At 38.7% G+C, this 14897-nt stretch overlaps 1 protein-coding gene across 2 annotated transcripts in view; it reads right to left on the bottom strand.

Moving 5' to 3' along the window:
- Pafah1b2 (platelet activating factor acetylhydrolase 1b catalytic subunit 2) overlaps window positions 1–14897 on the bottom strand; it is a 36679-nt gene that overhangs the window by 21162 nt on the left and 620 nt on the right. The window contains exons 1-2 of one of the 2 annotated variants that reach the window (XM_010629390.2): window positions 12019–12054; window positions 3766–3853 (exon numbers count right to left, since the gene is read on the bottom strand). In XM_010629390.2, coding sequence (XP_010627692.1) covers window positions 3766–3846 — 81 coding nt within the window. In that variant the 5' untranslated portion in view covers window positions 3847–3853; window positions 12019–12054. Of the gene's footprint in view, window positions 1–3765; window positions 3854–12018; window positions 12055–14897 lie in introns of those variants that run through there. The other variant, XM_010629389.3, reaches the window with a different exon arrangement.

Here is a 14897-nt window from a genome sequence, read left to right as displayed (position 1 = left end):
TACAAGACATTTAGAGAAGAACTACTTCCACTACTCTTCAGACTTTTCAATGAAATTGAAATGGAAGCAGTATTTCCAAATTCATTCCTGCAAGTAAGTGTTACTTTGATTCCAAAACCAGGGAAAGACCCAACCAAAAAAGAGAACTAAAGGCCAATCTCCCTAATGAACATAAGATGCAAAAACCCTTGATAATACTGACAAACAGAATACAGAGAGTCATCAAAAAAATCATACACCCTGACAAAGTTGGATTTATTCCAGGAATGCAAGGATGGTTCAACATACGTACATCAATGAATCACTATATTAACACTATAACATAAGTAAATCAATAAATCACTATATTAACACTACATTAACAGAGTTAAGGACAAATACCATATGATCATCTCAATAGATGCAGAAAAAGCACTTGACAAAATTCAACACCCATTCGTGATAAAAACCCTGCAGAAAATTGGAATAGGTGGTCTTTATCTCAACTTGATAAAGGCTATCTATGAAAAACCAACACCCGGCATCATATTAAATGGCCAAAAACTGAAACCTTCACACTAAAATCAGGAGTAAGACAAGGATGTCCACTGTCACCACTCTTGTTCAATATAGTTCTGGAAACAGCCACAGCAATTAGACATGAAAAGAAATTAAAGCAATAAAGATAGGAAAGGAAGAAGTTAACTGCCATTATTTGCTGATGATACTCTATATAGAAGACCCAAAAAATTCTGCCAAAAGACTTCTAAGACTTAATTGACACTTTCATTTTACATGCTGCTTTTTTTTTTTTGGTACTGGGGATCGAACTCCGATCCTTGCGCTTGCAAGGAAGGCAGCAGAACCACTGAGCTAAATCCCCAGCTTTTTTTTTTCTTTTTACATGCTGCTTTTTTTTGGTGGGGGGGGGTTGACACTTTCCGCAGAGAAGCTGTATACAAGGTCAACACTCAAAAATCAACAGCCTTCTTGTACACAAAGAACAGACTCACTGAGAGAATTTAGGACAACAATTCCTTTCACAATAGCATCTAAAAAAATGTATTTAGGAATCAATCTAACAAAGGAAGCAAAAGACCTTTACACTGAAACCTACAGCACTCTGAAAAAAAGATCCAAGAGGATATAAGAAAATGGAAAGATATCCCCTGCTCCTGGGTAGGAAGAATCAACAGTGAAAATAGCCACACTACCAAAACTGCTATACAGATTCAATGCAATCCCAAATGAAATCCCAAAAGTATATTCACAGAACCAGAGAAAATCATCCAAAAATTCATTTGGAACCAGAACAGACCTGGAACAGCAAAAGCAATTCCAGGCAACAGAGACATGACAAGGGGTATCACCATTCCAAGTTAGAAACTATACTACAAAGCCACTGCGATAAAAACAGAATGGTCCTGGCAAAGAAACAGACCCAAGGATCAGTGGAATAGATTGGAAGATGCAGAAACAACTCCAGACATACTCAGCTACTTCATCTTTGACAAAGAAGCCAACCATCCTCACTAGAGGAAATATAGCCTCTTGGTAAATGGTGTTGGAAAAACTGGATTTCAACCTGCCAAAGATTAAAACTAGACCCTTATCTTTCACCATGCACTAAACTAAAATCCAAGTGGATTAAAGATCTAAATATTAAAACAGAAACTCTAAACTTACTGGAAGATAAGTTAGGCAGAACTCTCAAAGACATTGGCATAGGAAAAGACTTTATGAACAAATCCTCAGGAGCACGGGAACTAAAGAATCAACTGGGATCTCATCTTATTAAACAGGTTCTGCGCTGCAAGAGAAACCACCAACACAGCAACAACCTACAACATGGAAAAAAAATTTTACCAGCTGTTCCTCAGATAAAGGCCTCCTATCTAGAATATATAAAGAACAATAACAATAACAAAAAAATCAGACCACCCCTGGAATATAATGACCCAAGTCAAAATGAACAGACAAAAAAGTAAAAGCAACAAATAAACATATGAAAAAATGTTCAACATCACTGGTCACTTGAGAAATGCAGATGAAAACAATACTGAGGGCCAGGGATTTAGCTCAGTGGTTTCACAGCCTGCCTTGCAAGCACAAGGACCCAAGTTCAATCCCCGGTACCAAAAAGAAAAAAGTTAAAGAGTATGGATCATTGACTACTAGCTGTTGACAGAACTTGTTCATCATCCCCAGGCTGAAGCCCTGTACCTGTTTAACAGGTATTCCCTTTTCCCCTCCTCATTTAACTGATTTTTTTTTCCATAGACAGTACTTGTTGCTTAAAGTCTGTTAACTTATGTCAAGAATAACCAAAACATCTAGTTTTAATAAAGACATACAGTAAATAATCTAAATGTCCATCAATGAGAAAATCAACTGGTAATTTCATATATAACTATAAACTACCTACCTTTATTATAAGTGTAAAAATGAATACATTGTAGCTGATTTTTTTATGGTACTGAGGATTGAACTTGGACCTCAGAACTGAGCATACATATATCCCCGGTTTGTTTGTTTGTTTGTTTTAATTTTTGAGACAAGGTCTTGCTGTCTCTAAGTTGCTGAGGCTGGAATCAAACTTGTGATTCTCCTGCCTCAGCCTCCCAGGATGATAAGATTAAGATATGCAGCCCACAATCCTGTTGCTACACTGTAACATGGATGACACTCTGCTGAAAAATACATTCAGAAGGAAAAAAAAAAAAAAAAAAAAAAAAACCCAAAATATTCAGAAGGTATTATTAGTAAAGGTTAAAAACATACAAAATTACTATATCTGTGTTGAGATTTATATATAAAATGTAAATACAGTACATGAAAACAATAACAAATTCAGTATTGAGTGGCTGAGGCAGGAGGATTTCAAGTTAAGAGTCCAGCCTCAAACTTAGTAAGACCCATGGGCTCCAGATTTAGCTCCATGGAAGTGCATCTGCCTAACAAGCAATTTCATCCCTGGTACCTGAGGCGTGTGTGTGCATGTGCGCGCGCATGTGTATGTGTGTACGCCAAATAATTGGAATGGTAAGTGATTAAGTAATTATATCAATGATTAATTTCCTGACTTTAATAACCATCTTTTAGTTACGTGAAAAGCTTTGTTCTTAGAAAACATGCTGAACTATCTAGGGATAAAGAATGATAATGAGTACAATTTACCCTTAAATGGCTCAGATGTGGCAAATGTTAGTAACTGGTAGGTGAAGAATATAGGGTATTCTCTCTAAAATTTTGTAACACTTGTGTAATTTTGAAATTTATTTTAAAAAATATTGTCAGGTATGTTGTGGTGCAAGCCTATAATAGTACTCAGGAGGCTGAGGCAGAAGGATCACTGTGAGTTCAAGGCCACCCTGGACCACAGAGTTGAAGGCCAGACTGAACTACGTAGTGAAACTCTGTTTCAAAAAAACAAGACAAATTTAAAACTATTGCAAAGACACTGCTATCTTTTTTTTTTTTTTTTGGTACCAGGGATCAAATTCAAGTCCTTGAGTTTGTGAGGCAGGCGGCAGACCACTGAACTAAATCCCTGGCCCAACATTGCTATCTTTAAAGATAAACAGAGAACAATTACCATGCTATCAAAATATTCCCCAGTTGCAGATTGGTAATCAGGTTTGACATTTCTAACATTAGATTTTAAAATTATATGCATAGTAATAAATGTTTATTGACTATTAAAACTGTCCCCTTGCAGCTCTGGTAAAAGATCCTAAAAAAAAAATTGAAGAGACACATCTCATGTGAATATGTATTTCTTTTTACCTGAGACATCCATCTGTCATCTCCTTGAACATCCTCTGCCGCATGTGGAATAGCTGCTGGGTTTGAATCTCCTTGGCTCATTCTACACCTGAGGAAAAATGTCTATGTCATGTTTCATTTACTAACAGAAATGTTTGCTACCACTTACTTAAATATTACAGATCAAATTTTAAATAATACTTTGTTTCACTATGAGTTTTTTCCAGAAACAAAACATTTATTTTTAACATACATGAATTCCAGGACATGACTTCTTAAATCTCATATCACTAATCTTCCAGACAAATTTTTTTATTTTTTTTGGAGACAGTGTCTCAATATGTAGTTGAAAGTGACCTAGAACTCACTATGTAGCCCAGGCTGGTTTCAAACTCACAGAGATCCTCCTGCCTCAGCCTCCCGAGTGCTGGGATTACAGGCGTGCACCACCACATCTGTCTCCAGACAAATTTGAGTACTGCTTAGAAATAGTGCATTACATTTTTTTAAAAATCTGCTCCAAGTAATATACACTTTACACCCATGTAAGCTTTTCACGATTACATGTAACACTACCAAATGACATAATGAGCTGGACACAGGACAATGAGATCTACATTATAACCCTTTTTAGAGTTACACACTAAAGAATAACTACAACAATGATAAGCATCCACTAGTTACCAAGCATCACACAACTGTAGTACAGGTTATAATAAAAACTAGTTCCAGGATTTAATACTAGTTTTCATTGTCTCAAAACAGAGTGGTCTTGAACTTGGAATCCTGATACCTCAGCTTTCTGAATGCTCAGATTACAGGTATACACCACCATCCACACCTGACAGGTAGTTAGATCTTGACAATGCTGACTAGTTTTGTTTTTTCCCCCGGTCCGGAGGATCAAACTCAGGACCTTGTGCTGGTGAGGCAGGTGTGGTGCCACCGAGCTAAAACCCTAGCCAGCTCACTAGGTACTTTTGACAGGTCTCCACTAAAATAGTTCTAGCAACAATGAGCTCAAATATGGCACTGGATAGCAGAAAAGGAATAAATAAAACTCAGAAAAATTAGAAATTTTAATCTTCTAGAAAGACAAACAGGAAACCAGACAATTTTTCAACCAATTGTGAAGAAATAGATTCCAAATGCAAAGGACAATGAAAAAGAGAAAAGTCTAAGATTTTGTGGCTTTTATACCAAGGCTTATTCTATATGAGCAATCTTTTTCTTTTCTTTCCCATCCTCAAATATAGCTAGTCTTTCTGTGAAGGAAGACAGATTTATTCTATATTCTATACTTATATAGTAGGATCTATATATTATGCACACAATTACAAGAGGTTATGTATCCTGTATGTTTTGTACATACCATTCCAATCTTCACAAAAGTACTATAAAATGAGGAAAACAAAGGCCAGAAAATTTAGGTAATTTGTACAGTGAGTCTAAATGAGACCTGAAAGTAGGTTTGCCTCATCCCCAAGAAGTCATATCTGGCCCAATGATCACAAATCAATTCATGCTGGGCCAGGGATTTAGCTCAGTGGTGCTTGTGCCTGCCTCACAAGCACAAGGTCCTGAGTTCAATCTCTAGTACCAACAAACAAACAAAAAAACCCAAACCAGTTCATGCTGACTCCCTAAAAGGGTCCTTATATCTAACCATTTCACCCAGGAGACATGCAACATTGATATAAAAAATGAGAATCAAGAACTGCAAAGTGAATCTGTATAGTTCCAATCGGGCTATGGTGTTTGGGGTTTCATCAACTAAGAAGGGCACACACACACAAAAAGAAGCATAAAGGAAGAACAAAGAGCTGGGGATGTAGCTCAGTGGTGCTGCACCTGCCTGGCAAGCGCAAGGTCCTGAGTTCAATCCCTGGTGGGGGGTGGATGGGTACAAATGACTTAAGTCAAAATATTGCCATATATAGATTTTTTAATGTGAGGCTTTTGCTTTTGTTTGTAAACACAATAAAACATCATCATCATCATCATCATCATCATCATCATCATCATCATCATCATCATCATTTTGGAGACACACAACTGGCAGCAATCCTCCTGCCTCAGTCTTCAGAATGCTGAGATTACAGGCATATGCCACCATGCTTGGCAAAATCAATATTCTATACCAGTGAATCTATGGCACATGTGCAACAGCAGGCATGCAGAGCTCTCCCTGTGGGCACATCATCTAAGTCAACCCAGCAGCCAAGCACTGGATAACAGCGCACATAGGAGCAGCAGTGCTGGCACTTTGCAATAAATAAGTGGGTTTTGGGTTGCAGTCTGAACACTTGGTCTCTAAACAGTTCACCATCACTGCTCTGTACCTTCTACAGAAAAGCTTCTTTGCTGCTGGGTGTGGTGGTATATTCCTTGTAATCACAACTTTCTGGAAGGCTGTGGCAGGAGGAGTCCCAAATTTAGAGGTCAGCCCAGACAACTTAAGTCTTTGTCTCAAAATAAAATAAATAAAATAAAAATTTAAAAAGACTGGAGGCATAGCTCAGTGAAAAGGTGCCTAGCATACATAAGGCTTTAGTTCAAACCCTAGTACAGGTGTGGAGGATGCCATTTGGGCCTGGGTTGTAGCTCAGTGGAAGAGTACTTGCCTAGTATGTACCAAGCCCTGGGTTCCATCCCCAGCCTCCAGGCCGAGAACAGTAAGTTTCTAATAAACATTACTATAACTATAAACTGAAATTATCTGTCTCATAAAGTAAACTCTGAATGGAGACACAAAGAAAGACAGGCTAGCTAAATACGTAACAGGAAAGCACAAAGTGAGTATAAATATGAGTAAAGATTGATCCAAATTAATTACTTCAGCCGGGCATGGTGGTGCACACTTGTAATCCCAGCACTGGGAGGCTGAGGCAGGATTACCATGTTTGAGACCAGCCTGGGCTACATTGTGAGTTCCAGATCAGTCTCAACTACATAGTGAGACTGTCTCAAAAAAAAAAAAAAAAAAGAAAAAAAAAGAAAATACCCAGTTTAGTGACTTCAAACATTTTTGAATGGTTTAGAATCTTTTTGAAATGTACCCCAATATACATATATTTGTGTGTAAATTACGTGGATTTTTAATATGTATGTTAAATATAGTTTATTTTTTGCATTTTTATATTAAATCTTCCCCCTCCTCCCTACCCCCTTTTACCCGGGATCAAACTTGAGGCAGGCAGCAGAACCAGAGCTAAATCCCCAGCCCAACATCTCTTTAAATCTATGATCTACTTTACCAACATACATTTTCAGAATTTTAACAAGTAATTTACAATAACATTAACAATTACAATTAGCGTGTGTGTGTGTGTGTGTGTGTGTGTGTGTGTGTGTGTTTTGTACTGGGGATCAAAATCGGGTCCTTGCACTTGCGAGGCAGGCAACAGAACCAGTGAGCTAAATCCCCAGCCCTACAATTAATGTTTATTAAGAACTGTTCAGCATGATGGCTCGTGCCTGCAATCCCAGCACTCATGAGGCTGAGGCAGGAAGATCACAGAATTTGAGGCCAATATGAACTACCTAGTGAGTTCAAGGCCAGCATGAATCACGTAGTGAGACCCTGTCTAAAAAATTATTCATAGTACCTTCTGCCAGAAGCTTTATTATTTAAACCATACTGAACAGTGATTTACAAGTTGACTATTCGGAGACATGCTTAAAAACCACAATTTTTGTTATTTATTTATTTTTGTGGTACTGGAGATTGAACCCAGGGGCTCTCTACCACTGAGCTTTCTTTGAATTTTTTATTTCCCTACGTCAGTCTTCCAAATAGCTGGAATGTGCCACTGTGCCTGGCTTAGAAGCATTTGGGATATTTTAGAATTTGGGATATTTGCATATACAAAATGAGATATTTTGCCAATGAGACCTAAATAGAAACATGAAAATTCACTTGTGTTTATACATTGTCTGAAAATAATTTTATGTAACATTTTTTATTTCTGTGCTTTGACTGTAACCTATCATGAAGTCAGGTATGGAATTTTCCACTTGTGGCATCATGTCTGCTCTCAAAAATATTCAGATTTTGGAACATTTCAGATTAGGGATGCTTGCTCATTTTGCTGAGCAAACAAAAATCTGTTTTTCTTGAACAAAGTATATTATGTTCTACACAGGAAACACTATATGAAACAGTGATAAATTTTAACTCAGCAAGAAATTTCTTTTTTTTTGTTATCACTACACAAAAGTAGTGGCATTCTGATACTAGGAAAAACACTTCTGCTTGAATCCTAAATTTCTTCACTGACAAACTGAAAAAGACACATGGACAGAAAAACAAAGAAACAAAATGTCATTTCTCTAAAACTAGGGGTAGCTACAACCGTAAGATTAAATATTATTCCCAATAGGGTAGTGTTATCCTCCCTCTACCCCTAAATGAATACAAGGTCATTTTCCTCCCATTATCTGAGCAAAAATGTGTTTCTTTGTGCTTCATACACTTGAATTTTTAATTATTTTGCTACAATACAAAGTAGCTTTCAGTTTTATATCTAAGGCTTGATTATTTATTTATTTATTTATGAGGGGGAGTACCGGGGATTGAACTCAGGTCTTTGCACTTGCAAGGCAGGTCACCGAACCGCTGAGCTAAATCTCTGGCAATAAAATTTTTAAACTCCCAGACAACTGAGCCATAAATTCACATGATCTCCTCTGAAAGAAGCAGGCTGGAAACATGATGTAGAGGGCTATACACTTAAGAGGATTCAAATTTGGGAGTCAAGTCAGAGATTTAGCTCAGTGGTTCTGCCACCTGCCTTGCAAGTGCAAGGACCTGAGTTTAATCCCTGGCATGGTGGGGGGGAGGTCAACTTTGGGAGTCAGATAAACTGTTGTATGCTTTATACCAAAAAATGAAGAACAGGCCAGGTATAGTGATGCATGACTTTAATTCCAGCACACTAAGAGACTGAGACAAGAGGATTACAAATTTAAGCACAAAATGGGCAATTCAGCAAGACCATACTTCAAAATAAAAAAAATTTTTTTAAGACAGGGTCTCACTACGTAGTTGAGACTGCCATGATGGGGCACACCTGTAATCCCAGCATTCAGGAGGCCAAGGCAGGAGGATCGTTGTGAGTTTGAGACCAGCCTGGACTACATAGTTAGTCCCGGGTCTGTCTCAACTACATAGTGAGGCCTTGTCTCAATCAAAATACCAACAACAAGGGCCGGGGATTTAGCTCAGTGGTTCTGCCACCTGGCTCATAAGTGAAGGATCCCAGTTCAATCCCCAGTGCTAAAAACAGAAAAACAAAAACAAAATACCAACAACATTCTTCACAGATCTAGAGAAAACAATCCAAAAATTCACATGGAACCAGAAGAGACTCAGAATAGTAAAAGCAATTCTGCGTAAAAATAGCAAGGTAGGAGGCATCACAACCCTAGATTGGAAGATGTTACAAAGCCGCAATGATAAAAACATCACTGTACTGGCACAAAACAGACATATGGATCAAGAAGCTGAACAGAGGAAACAGGAACAATCCCAGACACATTGAGGTACTTGATCTTTTCAAAGTAGCCAAAAACATACACTGGAGAAAAGACAGACTCCAGCTAAATGGTGCTGTGCTGGGAAAACTGGATATCCACATGCAGGAAACTGGATCAAGATCCATATATCTCAGCATGTATTAAAATCAATAGATCAGGGCTGGGGATTTAGCTCAGTGGTTCTGCTGCCTGACCAAATACATAAATAAATAAATAAATAAAAGATCAAAGAGCTAAATGTTAGAACAGAAACAATCTGCTAGCAGATAAAGTAAATAAAACTCTCCAAAGACAAGGCATAAGCAAGGATTTTCTCAACAGAATCCTAATGGCACAAAAAATTATACTGAAAATCAACAAATAGGATCATACCAAATTAAAAGCTTTTGTACTGAAAGACATCCCCTGTTCCTGGGTAGAAAGAACCAATATGTGAAAATGGGCATACTTCCAAAGTGCTATACAGATTCAATGCAATCCCAAATGAAATCCCAAAAGTATATTCACAGAACCAGAGAAAATCATCCAAAAATTCATTTGGAACCAGAACAGACCTGGAACAGCAAAAGCAATTCCAGGCAACAGAGACATGACAAGGGGTATCACCATTCCAAGTTAGAAACTATACTACAAAGCCACTGCGATAAAAACAGAATGGTCCTGGCAAAGAAACAGACCCAAGGATCAGTGGAATAGATTGGAAGATGCAGAAACAACTCCAGACATACTCAGCTACTTCATCTTTGACAAAGAAGCCAACCATCCTCACTAGAGGAAATATAGCCTCTTGGTAAATGGTGTTGGAAAAACTGGATTTCAACCTGCCAAAGATTAAAACTAGACCCTTATCTTTCACCATGCACTAAACTAAAATCCAAGTGGATTAAAGATCTAAATATTAAAACAGAAACACTAAACTTGCTGGAAGATAAGTTAGGCAGAACTCTCAAAGACATTGGCATAGGAAAAGATTTTATGAACAAATCCTCAGGAGCATGGGAACTAGCACAAAGAATCAACAACTGGGATCTCATCTTATTAAACAGGTTCTGTGCTGCAAGAGAAACCACCAACACAGCAACAATCTACAACATGGAAAAAAAAATTTTACCAGCTGTTCCTGAGACAAAGGCCTCCTATCTAGAATATATAAAGAACAACAACAATAACAAAAAATCAGACCACCCTTGGAATATAATGACCCAAGTCAAAAATGAGCATCTGAAATGAACATTCTTCAGACAAAAAAGTAAAAGCAACAAATAAACATATGAAAAATGTTCAACATCACTGGTCACTTGAGAAATGCAGATGAAAACAACACTGAGATTCCACCTCACCACAGAAAGAATGGCTGCTATCAAGAAACCAACCAATAACAAATGTTGGCGGGGTTGTGGGGAAAAAGGAACCCTTCTCCATTGTTGGTGGGAGTACAGATTGGTGCAATCACTGTGGAAATCAATATGGAAATACCTCAAAGAACTAGCATTAGAGCCAGGCATGGTGGCACATGCCTGTAATCCCAGCATTCAGGAGGCTGAGAAAGGAGGATCACTGTGAGTTCAAGACCAGCCTGGACTACATAGTGAGTTCCAGGTCAGTCTCAACTACACAGTGAGACCATTTCAAAAAAACCAAAAAAAAAAAAAAAAAAAAAAAAAAAAAAAAGAAGAAGAAGAACTAGGATTAGAGGTTCCATTTGACCCAGCTATCCCTCTGCTGGGTATCTTCCCAAAAGAAAAGAATTCAAAGAATCATACCAAAGTGATATATGCACACCCATTTTTTATAGCAGCAAAGTTTGTAATAGCTAAAACTTGGAAACAGCCCAACTGCCTATCAACTGGAGACTAAATAAAGATGTGTTTTGTATAAAATGGAGTACTACTCAGCCATAAAGAATAAGAAACTAGAGACATCTACAGCTAAGTGTATGTACATTAAGGCCATGCTCTTAAATGAAATAAAAAGGATACACATGTATAAATACTGAATAGTTTCTCTGGTGTGAAAAACTAAAAGTGTAAATAAGGATCAAAATGTAAAACATTGTAAAATAGGAAGAAAATATCTAAAGGAGAAGGGGAAGTGGGAGAGACAGGGGAAAGGAAAGACGGAAAAAGAAAAAATATGAGAAATGGAAACAAAGTCTTTGTAAATATGGAAGGATTTAAGGGGTGAAGGGAGGGCAGCAGAATGGGGAGAAACTAAGAACCAAGATACATCATGTAATGGTACAAGATCCTAATGATGAAGGTAACTGCATTGTATACCTAAAATGTACCGATAAACTTAATGAGGAAAAAAAGCTTCTGTACATGGCCTGGGTATTTAGCTCAGAGGCACCTGCCTTGCCAGCACAAGGTCCTGAGTTTAATCCCCAGTACCAAAAAAAAAAAAAAAAAAAAAAAAAAAAAAAAAAATGCTCTGTACAGCAAAGGAAACAAACAATCAAGAGTTGAGACAACCTGCAGAGAGGGAAAAAAAATTTTGCCAACTATTCCTCAAATGGAGTAATAACATCTAAAATATATAAACAACTAAAAAAACTTAGAACCCCTAGTTGGGGGTGGTGGTGCATACCTGTGATCCCAGCACTTGAGGAGGATCAGCATGAGTTCAAGGCCAGCCTGGGATGCATAGTGAGTCCAAGGCCAGCCTGAACTGCCTAGTGCAGTGACAGCAAACTTTCTGGAGACCAAGTTCCCAAACTGTAACTCAAAATCCACTTACAGGGCCAGGGATTTAGCTCAGCTGTTCTGTCACCTGTCTTGCAAGCACAAGGTCCCAAGTTCGATCCCTGGTAAAAAAAAAAAACAAACAAAAAAAACCACTTACTTATCACAAAGTGCCAACACTGCAATTAAACCTGAATACTGAGGTTTTAGTTTAGAAAAAAACAACTGTTATCCAATGTTGGCTGCTGGGCTGACTTGTGTGCCAACAGATAGGGCTCTGCATGTTCCCTGAGGCACATGTGCCTTAGGTTCACCACCAATGGCCTAACAAGACCTTTTTTTAAAAAATTTAGAATCCCCCAAAATAAAAGACCCAATCAAATATGGTCAAGTAAAATGAACATATACTTCTCAGAAGTACAGATGGACAATACATACATGAAAAAATGTTCAACATTTCTGGCCAGTAGAGAAATGCAAATAAAAACAACACTAATATTCCATCTTACTCCAGAAGGAATGGCTATCATAAGAAAAAAAAAAAAAAAATCAAACATTAACAAATGTTGGCAAGGCTGCATGGGGGCTGGGAGAGGAAACTTCTACATCATTGGTGGGAATGTAAACTGGTACAACTACTATGGAGATCGGTATGGAGATTCCTCAAAGAACTAAAATTAGAAATTCCATTTGACCCAACTTTCTAGTCCCCTTCTAGGTATCCATAGCAGCACGATTTATATTAGCTAAATCTTGGGACCAGAGTAAAACTCCATCATCAGATGAATGAACAAAGAAAATGTGGTATTTATACACAATGGAGTACTACTCTGCCATAAAAGAGGATAAACTTGAAGCATTCGTAGGTAAATAGATGCACCTCGAGACCACAATATTAAGTAAAACAAATGAGACACCCAATCTTAAATACTTCATGGTTTCTCTTATATGAGAAGCGCAAAATATAAATAAAGAGCAAAAAAGATATTCCATCCCTGGTACATGGGGGGGGCACACAACAGATAATAGGAAGTAGGGAGACCGGAGATGTTTTTCAAACGAGAAAACAAACAAAAGATGGAGGGTGGCGGGGATATAAGAAAAGGGATTAAAAAAAAAAAGAACTTGGAGAGAGCGGATCTGAGGACATAGCTCAGCAGTAGAGCACAAGGGAGGCCTGGGTTCAATCCCATCACAAAAAAAACAACCAGCCAACAGGGAGGGATCTGATTTCCATTTCACCTTACTGATTCATAATAATGTCCCAAGGCAGCAAGTCATTAATTTCTGAGATCACAAACAGAAGGCCCAATGAGAAAACCAAGCAGAATGAAGTTAAAAGGTATGTAGAACAAAAGTTAATTTACCACAAGTACTATATTACAGGAAACCTTTAGTAGTCCATAAAAATGAGTTCTCTGGAAAGACGGAGCGTAAGCAACTTGCACAAATTTTTTGCATTTTATATTTTCTCTACTTAACTTGGATTACGACAATACACCAGAATTTCCAGATACTTACACCAGCAAAGTGCAGAAGCCAGTTCCAACACAGAATTATAAATTCTTGAGATGAACTGGATGTTTCTTTAGTTTGGGCCATAAAACAGATGGAGAAAGTTAATTAAGAATTAAAAGATTTAGAATGCTTCCACTGGGATCTGAGACTTCAGTTTGTTTCAGAGGGAGCTGGCAGGGTATTCTGAAGATGAAGACAAGCCTTATTCACAATACCCTGCCTCAGTGGCTGGCAGGTGGGTCCCCAGGACCCAGCACATCCATAATTTATTACCCAATGCCCAAGCCAACAAATTAATGCACAATGATTTCCTTCCCAGTCCTCCCACAAGGAGGCAACCTTCAAGTCAGAACAATGTGCCCAGAAGAACCTAAAGATACAGGGGATATCCAAGGAAAGAACAATCTTCTGCATTTTCTCTTCCCTCATTCTCCACACCTTTACCTCTCACCCCACCGCTCCCCCAATTTAAAACTGTATAAAACCACACCTTGAGTCAAGGTGCTCTTTCTCTCTCCATGGCAGACTCTAAAGAGGTCAAAGCTTCTAACATTGGGCTCGGGATTTAGCTCAGTGGTTCCGACGCCTGCCTCACAAGCACCAGGACCTGAGTTCGATCCCCGGTACCAAAAAAAAAAAAAAAAAAAAAAGCTTCTAACATTGAATTTTCTTTAGGTTTGCATAAATTATTAAAACAAAACAAAAAAAACACTGGCCCAGAAGCTACAGAAAGCATAATGAGTCATTCCACAAGGGACTCAATCAAACCTGTAGACCACAAGGCCCTGACCTGGTAAACGGAAGTGGACCGGGTTTAAAAAAAAAAAAAAAAAAGACGACGACGACCCCAAAAAAACCTAACTAGCCACTGACAGGCTTAACTAGCTCGTTGACTCTGGACAAATCACCAATCTCTCTGGACCTCACTTCTAAAAAGGGGGTGTGCTGGACTGCACAACCTTCTAAGAAACCCTCTGAGTCACGACCTGGATCTTTGGGATACATCAGAAGGCAACGGAGAAGTTTCTAAAGGCTATAAGTATTTCAACAAATGGAGAAGGGGAAAACATGAATGATTTTACACACACACACACACACACGGATGAGTAAATGGTTTCGGTGTCCGACAGGAGCTGGGCAGAGAGAGAAGGGTCAGAGGTTCCACCCTAGGGACACGGGAAAGGGAGCCCGGAGGCTGGAAGAGAGAGCGCCTGCAGCAGCAAACAACCGGCCTCGAGGGCTGGGATGCAGGGAGGCCTAGTCCAAGGGTGGGCAGGGTGCTGCGCCCCGCCGCGCTACTCCTCCAGAGAGAGGCGGGGTGGAGGCGCCGGTCAGCGGCTGAGGAAAGTCGACAGGTTCGGGGGTGGGGTGCTGAGAGAGAGGCTGGAGCTGAAGGCTGACGACGCGGGCGGCTGT

The sequence above is a fragment of the Fukomys damarensis genome, unplaced genomic scaffold (genome assembly GCF_012274545.1).
Source record: "Fukomys damarensis isolate Sample0158 unplaced genomic scaffold, DMR_v1.0_HiC HiC_scaffold_16, whole genome shotgun sequence".
Classification (NCBI taxonomy): Eukaryota; Metazoa; Chordata; class Mammalia; order Rodentia; family Bathyergidae; genus Fukomys; species Fukomys damarensis.
This window is presented reverse-complemented; position numbering and strand designations above follow the sequence as displayed.